This window comes from Muntiacus reevesi, chromosome 11 (assembly GCF_963930625.1).
Source record: "Muntiacus reevesi chromosome 11, mMunRee1.1, whole genome shotgun sequence".
Classification (NCBI taxonomy): domain Eukaryota; kingdom Metazoa; phylum Chordata; class Mammalia; order Artiodactyla; family Cervidae; genus Muntiacus; species Muntiacus reevesi.
In genome coordinates, this window is record NC_089259.1 from 65,856,454 (window position 1) to 65,872,358 (window position 15,905).

Sequence of the window (15,905 nt, forward strand, 5' to 3'; positions counted from 1 at the left end):
CTTCATTCCTTCGAGAAATAGAAGCCCAATTAAGTGCTGCAAAGATACGCCCAAAGGTTTTGGGGCATCATTTATTTACTCTTTTGGTGGCACATTACATTGGAATTTTCCCTGTGTTTACTTTCAAAAGTAGAATTTGTAATAGACTGTTTATGGTGTCTTTGTTTCTGGTATGTGATGGCATGAAGAGAAAACCACATGGAGTGGTGTTACTTGTTACCAAGTTCAAGCTCACTCTGCTCACCTTAAAATGCCAGTAAATCTTATAGCTGATATAGCAAGAAATAGTGACTTTTTTTGGAAACCTGGCAGACTAATGTCTCAAAATAACCATCTTATTGGGGTCTGGATGCCAGGTTCTTTTATAGAACACAGAGGAGAGGAGGCGAGGAAGTAAAGTCATTTACCTTGCAAAATTGGAGGGGATTTGTTAATTTTTTCACAGTTAATTTTTTCTCAGCCATTCACAGTGGTGAGGGTCAGATTGTCCCCGTGTGAGCTGAAAAAAGCCACTTTAGTTTACCTTTGAGGCAGAGGGGCAGGGTTCCCTGACAAAAGCAGTGAACAGCAATGGTCAAAGAAACAGATCCAGCGTGGAGTCAGTATTGTCTCCTCCTTGTTGCAGTTCTTTTGATGTGCACCTCCCTGGTCTGGGGTCAGTACCCTCTGCTTTCTCATCTTGTATCTCCTCAGGGTGCACCACCCTTGCAGGGGTGGCTGCAGAGTCCTCATGGCTGCAGAATCCTTTGTTTACTGGTGTGGCAAGTGGTGTTTTAAGTTCACACTATATATTTAATAGAAATTAGTTCTCATATTCTAATCCTGCATCCTTTATATAGATTGTTGTGGATATACTATTGTTGTGGATTCTGAAAAGGGAAATAAAATCAATGATAAGTGATCCTTAGTCATTTAGTAATATATTTGTTTTCCTGCCTACATCCCTCTGATCTTCTTAGATGCTTATTCATAAGTCTGTGCTTGTCACACCTGGTACACCTCTGAAAATAACGACTCTTATTACCCCAGTAGTAAACTCACAACTTGGAAATGGTCAAAACTCACAGTTTTCCCAAATGTGAGGTGCTGTGAATGATCTGGAGGGGAAAAAAAAATTACAGAGAGGTTATAATTATGTTGATTTAAAGAGTATCACTTTTGAAAACTAATCTTGATAACTAAAGCAAAGTTAGTGTAACATTCGGATTAATTTAGGTATTTTGCAACTGTTTTACCAACTTAGCACTTGGAATGAGTCTTAAATGGGATGGATCTAAAGGGAGAGAACATTCTGAAATCCACCAACCCTTCTTGATACTGCCACAAGATTCCCCTGTTCCTTTAAAAATCAGGGCTCAGTTTCAACTCCCCAGCCACTGCCATTTGGTAGTAGTTTTGTTTCTCTTTAGGTATCATCCTGTTTTCTCTTTCTTTTTACACAGATATCAGCTTATTTCATTTGAATTTGTAATATATTAAATTTGCTGTTTAATTCTTAAATCACATCAGGCTCTTTTGTGGCCCCATGGACTGTAGCCCACCAGGCTCTTCTGTTCATGGAATTTCCCAGGCAAAAACACTGGAGCAGGTTGCCATTTCCTTCTCCAGGGGATCTTGACAACCCAGGGATTGAGCTTCCATCTCTTTTGTCTCCTGCATTGGCAGGTGGATTCTTCACCACTGAGCCACTAGGGAAGTCCAATACATTAAATATTTAATAGATATCTTTCTTTTTTTTAAGATTTATTTATTTATAGTTGCATTGCATCTTTGTTGCTGCACATGGACTTTCTCTACTTACAGCAAGCAGGGCTGCTCTTCATTGTCGTGCTCCCGCTTCTCATTGCAGTGGCTCCTCTCTTGGAGCTCAGGCTTTAGGCACAGGGGCTTCAGTAGTTGTGCCACACAGGCTTAGTTGCTCTGCGGCATGTGGGATCTTCCTGGACCAGGGATTGGACCTATGTCGTCTGCACTGGGACACTGTACCACCAGGGAAGTCCCTAAATACATATAAATATATGTATTATTAACACTATTAAAAATAGTGTTTTGATTTGTTTGTGAATTGTTTCCTATCTGAGGAAATGAGTAATTTCTCATATCCTGTTCTTGTAGGAAGAATTTTATTTTATTTATTTATTTATTTTTAGGAAGAATTTTAAATCATTTCTCCAAAGACATTGGGCATATGGATGACTTGCTGCCCCAAATATTTCAAGATTTCATCCAGGTAATGTACCAATTCTGTCGAGTTCTCAGAGAGAATAGCAGAGTGCCTGTTTCTCAAGGCCATTTCAGAGGGGCTGAGGGTGGGCCTTTCAGCCTGGTGATGTGTTCTGTTATCGTCTGTAAGGTCATGCTTATGAGAGAAAGGTGCAGCTGTGATTGGGAGGCTGAGTTAACACGAGTAACTCCTGGGACAGGAGTGGCTACACAGTCATGTCAAGGTTGGTCTGAGGCAGCCACACGCTGGGCAAGTGGTTCTCCCTCTGCTTTACAGGTGTCTCACTAGATTCCCTTTACTGTGAGCACATTTCATAATACAGAAATAATTACTTCTCATGGAAAGATAGCCTAGATTAACTAAATTATGCGTTGTGTCAGGCTTCCCAGGTGGTTCAGTGGTGAAGAATTTGCTTGCCAGTGCAGGAGATGCAAGAGATGTGAGTTCGATCCCTGGGACAGAAAGATTCCCTGGAGGAGGAAAGAGCAACCCACTCCACTGTTCTTGGATGGAGAATTCCATGGACAGAGGAAGCTGGTGGGCTACAGTTCATGGGGTCACAAAGAGTTGGACATGACTGAGCACGAGCTGATACATTGTATTACCACAGAGGACAAATATTGCACTATTTTATTTGGATAAAGCCAGGTGTGGTTACTTACAAAGAGAAAAGTGGTAAAAATAAGGTGAAATCCATACTTTAGCAAGGACAATGTTGTTGCTATTTAGTTACTAAGTTGTGTCCAACTATTTTGTGACCCCATGGACCGTAGCCCGCCAGGCTCCTCCATCCATGGGATTTTTTAGGCAAGAATACTCGAGCAGGTTGCCATTTCCTTGTCCAGGAGATCTTCCTGACCCAGGAATCAAACCTGCATCTCCTGCACTGGCAGGTGGATTCTTTACCACTGAGCCACCTGGGAAGTCCAGCAAGTACAATAGAGAGCAGTCATTGAAGATACGAAGCCTTTAAGCCAGTAATTCAATTCCATGATCAAAGCTATCTCATAAAATGTCTTTTGTTTTTGTAGGCAGTTTTTCTTTTAACAAGTTGATTGCTCTGTCTTAAGGGGTCTTAAAAAAAGAGAGAGAGAGAGACCTACAGAGATACTGTCTATCCAGCATTTGTTTTGTCTGCGAATTTGAGGTTCTAAAGAATGATGTTGGGTCATCTCAGCTCTCATTTCTTTGTTCAGTACTGTTGCTCATGTGGAGTGCTTTTTTTTTCTGTTATTTATTAATATTGTCAACATTTTAGTGATTAAATCTGTGATTTAATAATTTAATAATATTATTAATAATAATAAATCTGTGATTTAGTGATTAGTGGGGGATTTTCATTTTCTTTCCAATTGTTAATTTCAGAACTGAAATGCATTATCAAAAGCTGAGCGCAGAAATGCAGCAGTCAATATCTGACTGCAGACAGTGTAGCCTGTGGGCATGGCTTTCACTGTTACCAGTGTGAATTAAGCTGAGATTCGGAGTCAGAGTGCTTTTACTGCAGAGATGTCTGTTTGTTCTTTTTTTTTTTTTCTCTTCCGCAAACTTATTTTATAAGTGCATCCTGCTGAGTTTAACTACATCATTTATCCCCAGAAACAAATCTTCCCTAAAAACAGTGTTATATTTTAACAGTGATTGTGAATAACTTTGAAAAGATTTCATGAAAGGCTCTGTATCTTTGTTAATGACTAACTAGGCCAAGGTTGGGTTTCCTCCGTGTGCTTAGTATATGGTTAGTCAGAATAGTCACATATTTTTGCATGACATATAGAAGGACAGAGATAGATGCTACCTGGTTTCTGTAGGATCCAGTCTCAGTAATGAGGAGATAAAATTCTAGTCTCACTGATTTCCAATCCCAGCTCTGCCCTGTAGTTCAATTATCTTGAAGTTGAAGGTGGAGGCGTCCTGCAGGTCATTGGAAGTAAGAGTCTGGTGTTCGAGGAAGAGACCTGGGATGAACAAGGAGCCTGTGTATTTTTCACTGAGCAGGTAGTAGCTGAATCTGTGAAGATGAAAACCCAGGGAGAGTGAAGCACTTTTAGGGGTCAAGATAAGAAGGCTGGATATTCAAAGAGAAAGCAGAGAGAAAGGGGAGGAGAGGAGACATACAATGAATAGCAAGGGAGAAAGGAGGAATTAGGTTGGGGAGCCAAGGAAGGATGAGTCTGTTCAACTCAAATAACAGGGTGAGTCCCTGGAAAATTGTCAGTTGATTTCAAATCAGGAGGCTTCTGGTGACTCGCGGAACAGGCTTCAGATGGGAGGAGGCCGGACTGCAAAGGGCTGCAAATCCAGGAGGCGTGAAGGGAGTTGAGGTGAAGACAGGCTACTTTTGGAAGGAGTTTGACTGAAGCAGGAGAGAGGTCCATCTGGAATGTAGGGTCTGAGGATATATTGCTGGTTGTTTGAGTTTTAAGTTTGTGAGTTAGGTGTGTGTGAGGTGGTGAAGATACTTCCCTCTATCCCTTCTTCCCTTCAACAAACGGGATAGATTTGAGGTCCTGAGGTACAGGTGTGAGTCAGGCCTGAAACCCTCCCCTCATGGGTCTCCTCCAGTCACCCAGGGGAGGGAGACATCTAGAAACTCACCCCTTGATGCTTCTGGACTCCTAATTGTGGGAGCTCTGTCAAAAAATAAAGGTCATGGCATCTAGTCCCATCACTTCATGGCAAATAGATGGGGAAACAATGGAAACAGTGACAGAATTTATTTTCTTGGGCTCCAAAATCACTGCAGATGGTGACTACAGCCATGTAATTAAAAGACATTTGCTCCTTAGAAGAAAAGCAATGACAAACCTAGACAGTGTATTAAAAGCGGAGACATTACTTTGCCAACAAAGGTCCATCTAGTCAAAGCTATGGTTTCTCCAATAGTCATGTATGTATGTGACAGCTGGACCATAAAGAAAGCTGAGTGCTGAGAAATTGATGCTTTTTTACTGTGGTTAGGAGAAGACTCTTGAGAATCCCTTGGACAGCAAGGAGATCAAACCAGTCAATCCTAAAGGAAATCAACCCTGACTCTTCATTGGCAGGACTGATGCTGAAGCTGAAGCTCCAATACTTTGGCCAGCTGATGTAAAGAGCCAGCTCACTGGAAAAGACCCTGATGCTGGGAAATACTGAAGGCAGGAGGAAAAGGGGATGACAGAGGATGAGATGGTTGAATGTTGTCACTGACTCAATGGACATGAGTTGATGCAAACTCTGGGAGATGGTGAAGGACAGGGAAGCCTGGTGTGCTGCAGTCCATGGGGTCACAAAAAGTCAGGCTCAAGTTAGCAAGTGAACAAGAATACTGAGAAAGTTCTTATAGTGTTTGATTCATATAATAAACATCATGAGGACCTCCTATAGTTTTATTTCTTAGGATGCGAAAGCATTCCTTACTGTTTCAACAAGTCTTTCAAGCGAAGGAGTTTAATCCTAACAAAACAGCCCATTAAAGTTTGAAAAGTGTCCTTCCTAAGGAGCCCTCTGTATTTATTTTTGCCATTTCAGACATTTCTACTTGTGATTGGAGTGATGGGTGTCATGGTGGCTGTGATTCCTTGGGTTGCTATACTTGTGATTCCCTTCGGCATGATTTTCTTTGTTGTCCAGTGGTATTTCTTAAGGACATCACGAGATGTGAAACGCCTGGAATCTGAAGGTGAGTACTGGGGCTCTCAGGTTGGGACGGCAATGCAGGCTGGCTTCCATTTATGCTGTAATTAACCATACCCCTGAAATTCCAGAGAGTCTATCTACAGGAATTTATCACTAAGTTGACGTTATGTAATTGAATGTGATGGCCACTGTGAGTCACTGTGACCCTTAACAAGTCAGCTGCAGCTTTGCATTTTAGCACAAAGAAGATGAATGTGAGCACATTGAGGACAGGGACCATTCTGTCTTGTTTATGACATACTGCCTAACAGATTATCCACTCTATAAATACTTTCCTTAAAAATGAAACATTTCATCATGTTGGAACTAATGTAGAAGGAAAATGGGAGTTTTTCTTCTCCTGAAGATGACATTTTTTCTTCTCCTACTAGAGATGACAAGGATAGTAAAAGATTAAGAAAAGGAAAGGAGACATTAAGGAAATGTATGTCAGAAGTGATATATTTGAAAAATACATTCATTTACATGTCCAAGTAAGTTGCAACTGTTAAATGTATTGAAAAGATAAATCCTATTATTTTCAGCTTCATTCTTTATCATCACCAGTATTTGGAGTGATCCCACACTGTTTGTGGTCCCTCCTTTCTCAAAACTTCTCATATAAATGATACTATATGGGAATAGCTCTATGAGATGCGATATGAAAAACATTCCCCTAGGAGGACCCAGGATGGGGAATCTGTTTGGTAGGCATTTGGTTTATTATCCCAATCAGTTTCCTACTTGTAGAATAATGAGGGACAGGAACTTCTCTGGTGGTCCTGTGGATAAGACTGTGCTTCCAATGCAGGGGGCACAACTTCAATCCCTGGTTTGGGAACTAAGATCCCACACAATGCAACCAATAAAGTAAAATAAAATAATAATGGAGAATGCATTTTATGATTAATCCTTCTATAGGTAATCAAAGATATGAAATAATTGAATTTATCTGATTATTAATGTACATATTTCATCAGTATTAAAACAAAAAATAAAAGTAGAATTGTTATATATTTTTCAAAACATTATAAGAACTATAGCCAAAAAATAAGGAAGATGTTTATATCAGAGACCCGAATCATGGATAATTGTTACAAATTAATACCAACTTAACCTTCTAGAAACCAAGCCAAGAAGAGAAGAATATGAGTTCCATGGTTCTTTGTATCTACCAAGTGGAAAAAAACCTAAGTTCATCCAGTCAAAGGAGTTTTTTCCCTTTATTGTGGCATTTGTGTGCTTTGTTTTTAATAATAAAAAATGCTTAAGAGATACTTATTCTAATTATTTGCCAAAAGGATAGTGATCATCTGTTTTATAAAAGCTTTAGAAGTTTTCACTCATCAAGAGAACTAGCTGAACTCCTGTGAGTTCTGGTCTTGTGAGGTGTTTCGATGGATGGGGAGCAGTAGAGTCCAGGTGTGTGACGTTCTGCTGATGTGACTTGGTAGCACGGTAGGACCTGGGGAGGCAGAAGAGGAAGTGATGAGCTCCATCCAGTCTTCTGTGTAGACAAGTCTTCAGATGTTTTATGATTTGAGGGTGCACATGAGCTGGAGTCATTCAATAGTCTTGTTGGAAAAAGCAGATCTCTGGTACATTCAAAGAGGGGTTGTTCCAGAAGGAACATGTGATTAAGATTTTCTCTCCACACAGAAGTGAAGAGAAGGGCACCTCCTGAGGCCTTTTTTATGAAGAAGCAGTACAGGATTTTCTCAGTGTTTCATCTGAAGAGTCTGAAAACTTTGGCCCCATCCCTGTGGAATACTGGAATTTTTGGTACCCTAGTAGGCTGCAGGAATGTTAGACTGTAAATTCAATCCAGATACCCCCTCCTCCACACCCCAGATAACCACATGTGGTGGCTAGTTGGTTGGAATTGTCTATGTTCTCTCTCTAGGTGGTGTGTCTGTGTCATAAATAATAACACTGCTGTTTTCTCTAAATAGTAACCGATAGTATATCTTAAGGTCACTGCTGGAACCACCAGCAAAACGAAGGATACCATACATCTGTTTTGTAAGGACATCTGTTTTGTAAGTTCACTTGTCTGACTGCTGTGGCCAGAAGGCATAAACCTGCTTCATCCTTGTGCTCTAAAGGACTACTGAAGTCCTGAGGTTTTGTTTCAGATCCTGCTGCCTAGTTGCCTCTAGAAGCTTAGACTGACGTTTTCATCTGAATGATGAATATGCAGCTGATTATAATGGGTTTATTGAGAACATTTTTGCAGAGTTGACCATAGCAATAGTCACAGAACACTGCATAAAACCTGGATGGCGCTTGATTGCGTTTCTCTAGCCAATTCTTTTTTGTTTGTTTTTAAACTTTCTATTTTGTATTGGAGTATAGCCAATTAACAAACAACGTTGTGATGGCTTCAGGTGAACAATGAAGGAACTCAGTCATACATATATATGTATCCATTCTACTCCAAACCCCTCTCCCATCCAGGCTGCACTTAACATTCCATGTGCTACCTAGTAGATACTTGTTGATTATCCATTTTAAATACAGCACTGTGTACATGTCCATCCGAAACTCCCTATCTTTTCTCATTCTTCCCCCGGCAACCATAAGTTGGTTCTCTAAGTACACAAGTCTGTTTATGTTTTGTAAGTTCACTCGTATAATTTCCTATTAGATTCCACATATTAAGGATTTCATATGGTATTTCTCCCTCTTTGTTTGACTTCATTCATGTGACACTCTCTAGGTCCATCTATGTTGCTGCAAATGGCATTATTTCATTCTTTTTAATGGTCTGGTCCACTCTGCATTTAGCAGTGCCTGAATGATGAAGTCACATGCAATTTCTGTTTGAAAGGCTGCTGTGATCAACTAGCAATGTCTGCCACAGGCTTTGGTTGCAGTGGGTTAGCACGTTGTTCAGGTGTATTCAGACCATGGATCCTTAAGTCTGCTGTTTTAAGTTGTTCTCATACAAGATTCCCAGGAACTTTGTTCAATCTCTGGTGCCAAATAAGATGTACGGTAATGGCAAAGGCTGTTAGTTATTAGCTGAGTTAGATCTGGGAGTTTTCTGAATATAAATAATGAAGTCTGAAGAAAAAGGCATGTATTCACAGGTGGGTATCCTTAACCCTGATTATTCTCCCTCACAGACACTGCAGCTGTGAATAAAAGCCCAGCCTTGGGAATAAGGGGCTTCCAAAGAGTTGGTCACGACTGAGAGACTGAACTGAACTGAACTAGGTGGCGCTGGTGGTTAAGAACCTGCCTCTCAGTGCAGGAGACATAAGAGATGCAGGGTTGATCCCTGGGGTGGGAAGATCCCCTGAAGAAGGAAATGGTAACCCACTCCAGTATTCTTGCCTGGAGAATTCCATGGATAGAGGAGACTTGTGGGCAGCAGTCCATAGGGTCATAAAGAATCAGACATGACTGAAATGACTTAGTACACAGGTACAGACTTGGGAATAAAACAGATTTGGGTCTGACATCTGCTCTACCACTTAGGTAGGTTAACTTACTTAATCTTGGGCAGTGAGTGTTCTTAATCCCTCAGTTTTAGCGGTATGAGAATTTCTTGAGTTTGACACTTATAAAGTACTTGCAGGCCACTGCCAAAGACACCAGAACCTTGAACAAGAAGAAATAAGAAAATATTAACAACTAGTGATGTGATCTGGAGAAGGCAATGGCACCCCACTCCAGTACTCACGCCTGGAAAATCACATGGACGGAGGAGCCTGGTAGGCTGCAGTCGCTAGGAGTCGGATAACTGAGTGACTTCCCTTTCACTTTCCTGCATTGGAGAAGGAAATGGCAACCCACTCCAGTGTTCTTGCCTGAGGAATCTCAGGAATGGGTGAGCCTGGTGGGCTGCCGTCTATGAGGTCGCACAGAGTCGGACACAACTGAAGCGACTGAGCAGCAGCAGCAGTGGTGATGTGATCACCCACCTAGAACCAGACATCCTGGAGTGTGAAGTCAAATGGGTCTTTGGAAGCATCACTACAAACAAAGCTAGTGCAGGTGATCGAATTTCAGCTGAGCTCTTTCAAATCCTAGAAGATGCTGTTAGTTTGCTGCAAACTCAATATGCCAGCAAATTTGGAAAACTCAGCAGTTGCCAGAGGACTGGAAAAGTCAGTTTTCATTCCAATCTCAAAGAAAGGCAATGCCAGAAAATGTTCAAACTACTGCACAGTTGCACTTATTTCTATGCTAGTAAGGTAATGTTCAAAACCCTTCAAGGTAGGCTTCAACAGTACATGAACCAAGAACACCCAGATGTGCAAGCTGGATTTAGAAAAGGCAGAGGAGCCAGAGATCAAATTGCCAACATCCGTTGGATCATAGATAAGCAAAGGAATTCCAGAGAAACATCTATTTCTGCTTCATTGGCTACATGGAAGCCTTTGGCTGTGTGGGTCACAACAACTGAAAAATTCTTGATGAGATGGGAATACCAGACCACCATACCGGCCTCCTGAGAAACCTGCATGCAAGACAAGAAGCAACAGTAAGAAATGGGCATGGAACAACAGACTGGTTCAAAATTGGGAAGGAAGTACTTCAAGTCTGTACATTGTCACCCTGCTTATTCAACTTATATGCAGACTACATCGTGTGAAATGCCAGGCTGGATGAATCACAAACTGGAATCAAAATTGCTGGGAGAAATATCAACAACTTCAGATATGCAGGTGATACCACTCTAATAGCAGAAAGCAAAGAAGAACTAAAGAATCTCTTGATGAAGGTGAAAGAGGAGGGTGACAAAAGCTGGTTTAAAACTCAGCATTCAAAAAACTAGATCATGGCATCCAATCCCATCCCATGATGGCAAATATATGGGGAAAAAGTGGAAATAGTGACAGACTTTATTTTCTTGAGTTCTGAAATCACTGTGGATGTTGACCATGGTCATGAAATTGAAAGATACTTGCCCTTGGAAGAAAAACTGAAAAACCTAGACAGCATATTACAAAGCAGAGATATCACTTTGCTTTGGTCTGTATAGTCAAAGGTATGGTTTGTCCAATAGTCATGTATGGGTGTGAAAGTTGGACCATGAAGAAGGTTGAGCATGGAAGAATTGATGCTTTTGAGCTTTGGTGCTGGAGAAGACTCTAGAGAGTCCCTAGGAGAGCAAGGAGATCAAACCAGTCAATTGTAAAGGAAATCAGTCCTGAATATTCATTGGAAGGACTGATGCTGAAACTGAAATTCCAATACTTTGGCTACCTGATCTGAAGAGCCAACTCATTGGATAAGACCCTGATGCTGGGAAAGATTGAAGGCAGGAGAAGGGGATGACAGAGGATAAAATGTTTAGATGGTATTACTGACTCAATGAACATGAATTTGAGCAAACTCTGAGAGAGAGTGCAGGACAGGGAAGTCTGACGTGCTGTAATTTATTTGGTTACAAAGAGTCAGACATGACTTAGGGACTGAACAATAACAACTAGCAGGTCTCACAGAGCATGAATGATAGATAACCTGCAGGAAGGCTGTCAGCCCAGGGTCCTTGCATGCAATTCCCTCCCTCCCCCTGCCAGGGAAGTTGTGTTGGCCTTGTGGGGTTTGTTCCCAAGTGTCCTCAGGGTTGTGGAAAATATAGCTGTCAGTCACACGAAATGTAAAGTTACACGTGTCTGTGACTGCCGAGTGATGCCATGTCTGTTACATATCTGCTTCAGGACAATGAGCTCAGTGTTTGTGGGAAAAGATGTTACATTGGGCAACATAATACCAGAGCCTTGACATCCTCTCTTCTCCTGTATGAGTTAATTGTCTTTGCATACCCTCCCATTCACTCATCCTGGCATCCTGCTCAGACCTAAGTGGGGTTTGAAAGAAACAGGATGGCTTTTCACAGGTGTGTGTTCCCTTTGGCCCACTTTAACTCTTGGGCATGAGGTGAGGTACGTGGTAGGATGTTTGGTTCCCTGGTGTTCAAGGCTGAGATGACACCTGGTTTCTAAAGTCGACCCTGCCCACCATCCCTGCTGGAATCACTTGCAGCTTTGATCTCCTGACAGAGAAGCAAGTGAGGGAGGCCTTGCTGAAGAGTTCATTCCAGGACTGTCCCTGGGTGAACAGTCAAGTCTGCTTCCTGCTCAGAAGCCTTGTCTGTGATGAGTAGTATTGATGTCACCACATTTGTTGTGGAAATGAGAGTCTGGTTCTAGTGAGTTTTCTGTGTTCTCTGGAACTGGAGCCTTGGCATCCTTCTGACAGGGTGATGGCCCCGGAATTCACCTGCATCATCCCTGTGAGCACCCTGCTTCCAGGCTGAGTTCTGGGGTTGGACTGGGACACCTGCCGGGGTGTTGAAAAGGCCTGAACAGAGGTCCCAGCCTCTCTTATTTGGAGCTTGAGCTCAGTCTGTGTTTGTGTTGCTCTTATAAGGGCAAAGTTATAGGAAGCTAAAATAAAATGTTATTCAACTTAATGAAGACAGAGAGCAGTGTGGATGCTGAAATGAGAACACAGGCACACAACCGGATGATCAAACGCACAGCACCACGGAATCGCTTTCAGCTCTTTGCCTGAACAATGTACAAAGGGGAACTGTTTGATCATGTTCAGGTTCAGAGAAGGTTTTCCCTTTAAGTCAGTGTCACAGGTGGGGCCCTAATAGTTAGGGTTCCTGGTCAGACACCCCCAGGTGGAAAGAGCCCCAGGGTCCAGTGGATGGTCAACTGGCCTCCAGCCCAAGCTGTCCTCCCCCAGCCAGGGATTCAAACCCTCTGAGCTCCAGTGTCTCACAGGAGGAAGCCTGCTCCTTCCTTGCTGGTAGAACTGAGGACACTAACCTTTGAGGAGGTTCTGTGTCTTTGCCCCCTTGTACCCCAGCCCCCACCCCCACTGCAGTGCCCATGTGCATGCTGGTACTGACTACACTGTCACCCAGACAGACATTCGGATGTTAGGCTAAGGAGTCAGGCCCTGAAAATAATTTGGAGTTCTCCCCCTTGACTTTTTTCCCTTTCATTTTATAAAATTTCCATAGCCTCCTATAAGATGAGTGATCTTAACTTCCTTTAAATACCCAGGTTTTACTAACAGCTCTTCTCAGGAGATGCACAGGTAACAAGGTGATGTCGATATTTCCTGCTGATAAAACACAACTTATCATTCATCCCGGACAGAGGTCACAGTGTCACAGTCTGCCACTGGCAACAGCAAGTTACAGCCTCGTCCACGGTGGGGAATGAGAACCCTAAGGGGTCCTCCCTGCCCTGCAGCCTGCAGCCCACCTGTTCCTGATGGGCAGGAGCCTGACCCTGGAGCTTGTGGTCCATGTGCTCTAAGAGAAGATGACAGGAAACGAATGACCAGTCAGGTGACACCAGACCCCAAGCCACATGAAGTCACTCAAAAGAGAATGGACATCAAGGCCACTGTCGGATTCTAAAAAGGTGGTGTGAGTGTCACATGCCACAGTGACCTCCAAACACCAGGACAGGTATCCAGCAGGCAGTTATAAAAACACCCATCAGGTTCCTGGAGTGGAAGTCAAGACTGTTCAAAGACTCCATCTGCCGGGTCCTGTGGGCACAAGGGCGGTGCAGTACCAGGTGCTCTGTGATCACACAGAGACTCCCGGCGCAGGTGCGGGGAGAGTCCCCGGATGGGGGAGACGGCAGACTGTCCGCTCCCTAACTCGTCTCTCCCTGCCCTGTGCTGGCTCTGGTCCAGGGTGGGGGGTGTACTGACTCTATCCCAGCCCTTAGGTTACTCATCTAAGGAGGAGACAGCACGCAGGTAGCTTATCAAAATTCAGTGTGGTGAGGACTGTGATGAATTAAATTTTGGAATGCCACTGACTAATAAATTAGTGAATAATTACTCAGTGATGAAAAAGAGTGAAACACTGCCATTTTCAGCAACATGGATGGAAAGAATATTATTCTTAGTAAAGTAATTCAGAGAAAAACAAATATGAAGCATCATCACTTACACGTGGAATCTAAAAAGTAAAAGACTATATACCAAACAGAAATAGAGATATAGAAAACAAATTTATGGTTACCAAAGGGGACTGGAAGGGAGGAATAAATTAGGAATATGGGATTAACAGATAAACACTGCCATGTAAAATAGGTAAGCAACAAGGATTGGCTGTAAAGCACAAGGAATTTTGTTCAGTATCTTGTAATAACCTATAATGGAATATAATCAGAAAAAATAAGTGACTCACGGTACTATATACCTGAAAGTAACACATTGTTATAAATCAACTATTCTTCAATATGTTTTAAAAAACACTGTAAGCAATTTCCACATAGATGCCAGAAGAATTTGGAGGAGGTGTATTTGAGAGGACCTTGATGAATTAATTAATAAAGAGTTTCCTTACATAAATCTAGCTTCAATTTGAATTTGGTCAAAGGTGGGTTCAAAGAGGATCTTTAATTTCCAGGTTGTTAAAGTGAAGGTTGGTGTGAACAGGAGTTTGAGGGTCACATGGAGGATCCTCTCCAAAAGGAGAAGCTTCCTTCCCCAGGCAGCCCTCCAAGAAGCCGTGGGTGTGCCCTTCACCGGGACGTGTGACCACAGAGCCCGGGAGGCAGTGGTTTCCTCTTATCCAGCCTTCCTGACTTTCTCTTGTTTGTCTGTCTCTGCTTCCCCAGCACAGAGTCCAGTGTTTTCTCACTTAGCATCTTCTCTCCAAGGACTCAGGACCATCCGGGCGTACAAAGCCGAACACAAGTTTCAGAAACTGTTCGACTCACACCAGGATTTGCACTCAGGTCTGTCAGTTTCTGGAGATGATTTCAAAGGATGAGATCTGCTGCCTTCTGAGACCTGACCTCCTTCTTTAGTGGCCTGGCTGCTCCCACCTCTCTCTCTGCCACCCCCCATCTACCTCTGCACACCTGCCACCCCCACCCCTTCCTCTCAGCATCCCTCTGTGCGCCCCTCTTCCTCATCACCCCCTGCTTTTCTCCCCTGCCTTGTTTGCATTGTCCTTCGTCTTTCCATCACTGTGCCCTGTGGTTTTCTCTCTCTTTAGGGCAGGCGTTACGAAACTTTCTTTTTTTTTTTTGTAAAGTTCCAGGTAGGATATATTGTAGACTTTTTGTACTATACTGTCTCTATTGCAGCTACTTACCTTTGCTGTTGTAGCACAAAGACAGGCAAAGACAATATGTCAGCAAATGACCGTGGCTGTGTTCCAATAAAACTACAGAACCAGGTAGTGGCTGTTCTTGACCCACAGGCTTTAGTTTATTGACTTTCCTTTCAGAGTATGCAGGGTGGCAGATGTGATTGAGGAATATAATTTCCTGATTTGCCACCCACTTGGTCATACTTTGTATCAATGAATTTTTTTCTAGGAAGAAATTTCAGAATTTCCACGAAGTCTGTAAAATTTTGACCTGTTTCTAAAATCTTTATTCTGTTTTGAAGATAATGACTGCATTTAAAAAGCCGCATGCATATCTTGTTAGCTGATTGTCCTTTAGATATTGGCTGCTAAAAGTAGACACATTTAGGGTCGTGTGATGAGTGCAGAAGGTGCTGGAAACAGTGTGAGCTCTGCTGTCTGCTATCAGAGAGCTGGGAACAGTCGACATGTGAGAGGATGACCTTCATGTTGAGGTCTAGCACTGCCGGAAATGTGTGGATTAGAATTTTTTCCCTCTTTTCCCTTGTGATTGTATTTCTGTTGATAACCAGTGAGTTGAAGTTTTCAGTGCATGCTTCTTACAGAGCTGCTGGACTGACTCTATATGTGCTATATGTTGTCTTTGTCAGAACCTAGCTTTCTGGAATCTTCAGTTTCCTTGAATATGTAGCTTTGCTGTCCCCTTGTGTAAGCAAAATGCTCTCCTTCGTTAGAAGCAGCTAACATGGTTTTTATGTTTATTCATTATTTTATGGTTCACAAATCCAGAGGCTTGTTTCCTGCTTTTGACGATGTCCCAACAGCTCGCAGTGTATTTGGATGTCATCTGTGCCATCTTTGTCACTATTGTTGCCTTTGCGGCCCTGATTCTGGCAGATAGTAAGTAAAAATCTGAATATTTATGGA

The 15,905-nt window shown here is 42.5% G+C and overlaps 1 protein-coding gene across 1 annotated transcript in view; it reads left to right on the top strand.

The window, feature by feature from the left end:
• Window positions 1–15,905, top strand: part of LOC136144145 (ATP-binding cassette sub-family C member 4-like) — a 147,356-nt gene that overhangs the window by 77,126 nt on the left and 54,325 nt on the right. Inside the window, exons 20-23 of the mRNA XM_065901805.1 lie at window positions 2,151–2,230; window positions 5,738–5,888; window positions 14,500–14,619; window positions 15,768–15,878. Of these exons, the coding sequence (XP_065757877.1) occupies window positions 2,151–2,230; window positions 5,738–5,888; window positions 14,500–14,619; window positions 15,768–15,878 (462 nt within the window). The remainder of the gene's footprint in view (window positions 1–2,150; window positions 2,231–5,737; window positions 5,889–14,499; window positions 14,620–15,767; window positions 15,879–15,905) is intronic.